Genomic DNA, 4,515 nt, shown 5'->3' with positions numbered 1-4,515 from the left:
TATACTTAAAATTATACAAAGATACACATGTATTTTAAAAAGAAGACTTTGAGAATGAAGCCTGTTCATCAAATGCTTACCAATATATGACATGAAATATTTTATGAAAAAATAAAATTAAAGCAGAAATTATATATTGTTTTCTACTTAGTTCAATTTTGTTGAACAAATTTCTTAAAAAAAAAAATCAGTTCTACAAGCCAATATTTCTAAGAATAGAACTATTATTGTTCCCCCCCATATCTGTCATGCTTATAATAAAATATAAAAAGTACTGTAAAAACAATAAGTGGAATGCTTACATTTTAAACCATTTTCTAAATATAAATGATAACAATTCAAATCATAGTTTACATCTTTACTTACATTTATATTGCACTAAAATTATTTTACATGGAAGAACTAATTGATGTATCATGACATAATACTTCAGAAACATTCTTTGACATTCTTATCTACATTAATGGACATTTCACAGTCATTTAAATAAATTTTCTATTCTACATCAAACCATCTAACAAAAACAAATCTATAGTACTAATTTGTTTTGGAGCAAAGATGCTTGGAACTATTATTGCCTTTGGGAAATAATGACTTTTAAAAGTGCATGCAATTTGTGGTAAACTGTGGTCAATGTCATGAGACTAAGTGTATATGAACTGCTGTATGGAAAGTGAATTTGCTCTGAAACCTTCACCCAAATCACAATAAAATCACAATTAAAAGGAAAAAAAATGCATGCATTAACTTAAAAAAAAAAAAAAAAAAAAGGTCTGCCTTGAGCCTTACACTCTTTTAAGCAGTATCTGTGTGGGAAGGAATTGGCAACAGCAACTAGAAAGATTAGCTAGGAACCTTAGGGGGCAGTGGGTTTATGTTAATGAGGGAGGAACAACTCAGAAAAGGAGGATGAGAATGCTTGCCCAACTTGAAGAATATAATCAATGTCACTAAAGGGTACATGTAAAAACTACTGAATTGTGTGTGTCTTTCTGTGTGTATTCTTAACAAGAAAATAAATAAAATTTAGAAAAAACAAAAGAACACATGAGTATCACCCATTGTACCTGGTAGTAATATTTGAGCAATACCTGAAAAATCTTCATTTACTGTTGAGTTTCTACATGCCTACTTATAAATACAGTATTTATTTTATTTAAAAAATGAAAAAGACAAACAATTTATCCTTTTATCCAGTTGAGTAGAATTATGAAAAGAAAAATAATAATACTGCAATGCCGGTTTTAAGCTATGTTTTATAGACCTTAAAAACTCAGTTCTCATCTTTCAGCTGTAATATAACCAAGTATGTTTATTTTCATAATTATAAACAGTGTTTTAGTCTTTTGAAAGATCATGATTATAATCAAAAGCTTGGAACAGCATGATAAAGCTAATGACAACCTCTTCAAACCCGTTTTGTAGCTCTACTTCCAAATAACACTTTAAAACAGTTTCAAATAACCTGATTAGCCAGCATCAGCTCAGGATTTTTTTTTCAATGTTCTAAAGTATAATGTTTGGCATTGATAAAGTATGCTAAGCACTTCTGCTTTGTGACCAAGAAAATCATGTACTAAAATACCAGTGGTTCCTGTGACACGATAAATATTCCCCTTCAAGTAATGTTCCCCCAAAATTAAAGTAACATTTTATTTCTGACATTAAGGGGGAAAAAAACAGATTTTTTTTTTTTTTTAGTTGAGGTGAAAAAACTGCTTCATAAGTTCATATGTTGTAAAAGCCACTGCTTGAGAGGGAATGCAGCGAATGTAATTAAGAGATAAACCTCGATATAATCCTTTCCGAATTCCATGATGGCCATAGACATACTTCATCGTCTCCCGCATGGTACTGAAAGACATTACAATGGTTAGATGATGATGACACCCCTATGTCCACTAATGAGGAGATGACTTCAGGGTCCATACAGCATTTTAGTTTCTTTTAAAAACGCCATTGTATTTGGGAAGCAAGGGTTACAGCAAGCCAAAAATTCACAATAAAACAACAAATCATTGCAAACAAGCATCATGCATAGAAATAGGGGCTTGTTAGCACAGTGTTATTTTGTTTGCATTATGTCTGTGAAATTTAGTGGCAACACTATCTCATAATGTTTGAAAGAGTATTTGATCTTTTAACAGTTGCTGTGAAGCTTTCATTCCAGCTCAAGTTCTATATTATAATGAGCATTGTAAAACTAAAGCTTGGAAGTCTATCTTTCATGTTTCATCAATGAAGACTTTTCTTTCAAATAGTTTTGTTTCTGTTCTTTCAAACCATCATTTTGGGTTTTGCCTTTTTCTTCCTATAAGCATTCTGGACTGAAATCTTCAAAAAAATAAAAAATAAAAAAAAAACTTAGGTGAATGAAAGCCATCCAAGTTCCCAAACACACGTTCTGCTCTTCCTCTGAGGGACAACACATCACCAACCAAACAGAATGATTCTAAATCTCTATAGATTTAAAACCTGGAGCTGTGCTGTGTAATAGTCTCCAGCCATATATGGCTCCTACATATGGGAATTTAAGTCTGATCCAAATTGAGCTCTTCTGTGAGTGTAAAGTACACTCTGGATTTCAAACATTTAGTACTAAAAAACAATGTAAGATAGTAAAATGTTAAAGTGATAATATTTTAGATGTATTAGTTAAATAAAAAATATTTTAAAAGTTAGTTTCATGAGTTTCCTTTTATATTTTTTTAAAATGTGGCCACCAGAAAAAATTTAATTATGTCTATGGCTCATCCCATATGCTTATCGGACAGAAGTACTCTAACACGAAATTTTTAAAGAAGGATTGGGACCTGATTGAAACCTTATAAACTTACCAAAGTAAACTATGGAGATTTAAGACTAGTGGTAAGGCCAAGCTCTATCTCCCTACGTACTTTAAACACTATAGCTTCTAAAGAAAATGAACAATGATGACAGATGGAGAACTTACAGGCACTTTTCAAATTCTGGCAGAACAGTTCCTAACTGCATTCGTCGGCGAGTTACATCAAAAGGATAACTAAAAAAAGAGAAAAGTATAAGGACTAAAAAATGATTTTTAGTTTTCAACTCAGTAACTATTTATTGAACGTAGAGACCTATATAAACTAGGTAACGACAGGGGCAAAATGTGTTCCTATTCTTTTACTGTTTTATCTCATCTGGGAGTCAGAATATAGGCACATGAATAAAATCAAGTAACAGTAGAGGGGTCTCCTTGCCTTTGCCTTTGCTTACGTAACCCCTCTGCTCTTGTCTCACATCTCCATAAAATTCTTTTCTTTTCTCAAGACCAAATTCTTGCCACTGCCTAAAGAAACAAGCTGAATGTTTTTCATTGTTGCAACCCCAGATAAGATTTCTCAAACTTGGCATTGCTGACATTTGTTCAACTGCATCCTTGGCCTCTGTCCCCTAGATGCCACTGTCCCCTAGATGCCAGTTGCAGTCCTCCAGTTATGACAACCAAAAATGTCTACAGACAAATATCCAATGATGTCAAAACTGTCTCCAAATGAGAACTACTGCCCTAAGAGTATTCAGCAAGTCCCCTTGAATAGCAGACCAACAAAACTTTTTGCTTAAGTGCTAAAATGAGTAATTCAGATAAGCTCATGTAGAGGGTAGGAATTTCTATATAAAAAAATTGCCCATAATGAAATACTGGCATACCTCATTTTACTGTGCTTTGCAGATAATGTGTTTTTCACCAATTGAAAGTTTATGGCAACCATGTATCAAGTGTCTATCAGCGCTATTTTTCCAACAGCATGTACTCACTTTGTGTCTCTGTGTCACGTTTTGGTGATTCTCACAACACATTTCAAATTTGTCCATAATGCTACTGCACACTTCATAGACGAAAGTATTGTGTAAACACAGCTTTTATATGCACTGGGAAACCAACAAATCTGTGGGACTCGTTTTACTGCAACATTCCCTTAATTGTGCTGGTCTGGAACCAAACCTGCGATGTCCCCGAGGTATGCCTGTATGCAAAAGTAACTCTTGCAAAAGCAGGACTCCAGGGAATTTTTTTAAAAATTAATTTTATTTTGGTAATGTTGAGCATTTATGATATGTTAGGTCCTGTGCTAAACAATTTAAGTACATTATCTCATTTCATCTTCAAAACAACTACATGAAATAGGTACTATTTTCCCAATATTAATTTCATCATAGAAACATTCTGTCACAAAGACATTCAACACAAAGGTGCTACTTTCTTATTTTAAGTTCTCCAATATATCAAATATATAAATGATATAATTATATGTTTTAAAATTTGTTATGAAATATTTATGATGAAAAATAGCAAACATCCATGTAAAACCAACCAACTTAAGAAGCCCCGTATGTACCTCAATAGTATCTTTGAGGAATTATTTATTTATTTATTTATTTATTTTAATTAGTATTTGGGTGAAGATTTACAGAGTAAATTCACTTTTCATACAGCAGTTCACATATACTTTGTCTCATGTCATTGACCAAAATTTACAATGCAACAGC

General features: G+C 32.4%; 1 protein-coding gene across 1 annotated transcript in view; it reads right to left on the bottom strand.

Annotated features, from left to right (window-relative positions):
- Positions 1-1,697: 1,697 nt before the first annotated feature.
- SLC25A16 (solute carrier family 25 member 16) overlaps positions 1,698-4,515 on the bottom strand; it is a 52,797-nt gene continuing 49,979 nt past the window's right edge. The window contains exons 8-9 of the mRNA XM_007940683.2: positions 2,954-3,022; positions 1,698-1,854 (exon numbers count right to left, since the gene is read on the bottom strand). Of these exons, the coding sequence (XP_007938874.1) occupies positions 1,698-1,854; positions 2,954-3,022 (226 nt within the window). The remainder of the gene's footprint in view (positions 1,855-2,953; positions 3,023-4,515) is intronic.

The sequence above is a fragment of the Orycteropus afer genome, unplaced genomic scaffold, assembly GCF_000298275.1.
Source record: "Orycteropus afer afer isolate SDZICR_OR568_19922 unplaced genomic scaffold, OryAfe1.0 scaffold00070, whole genome shotgun sequence".
Lineage (NCBI taxonomy): Eukaryota > Metazoa > Chordata > Mammalia > Tubulidentata > Orycteropodidae > Orycteropus > Orycteropus afer.
Note: the sequence above shows the minus strand (reverse complement) of the source record. Positions and strands in the feature narration are given on the sequence as shown.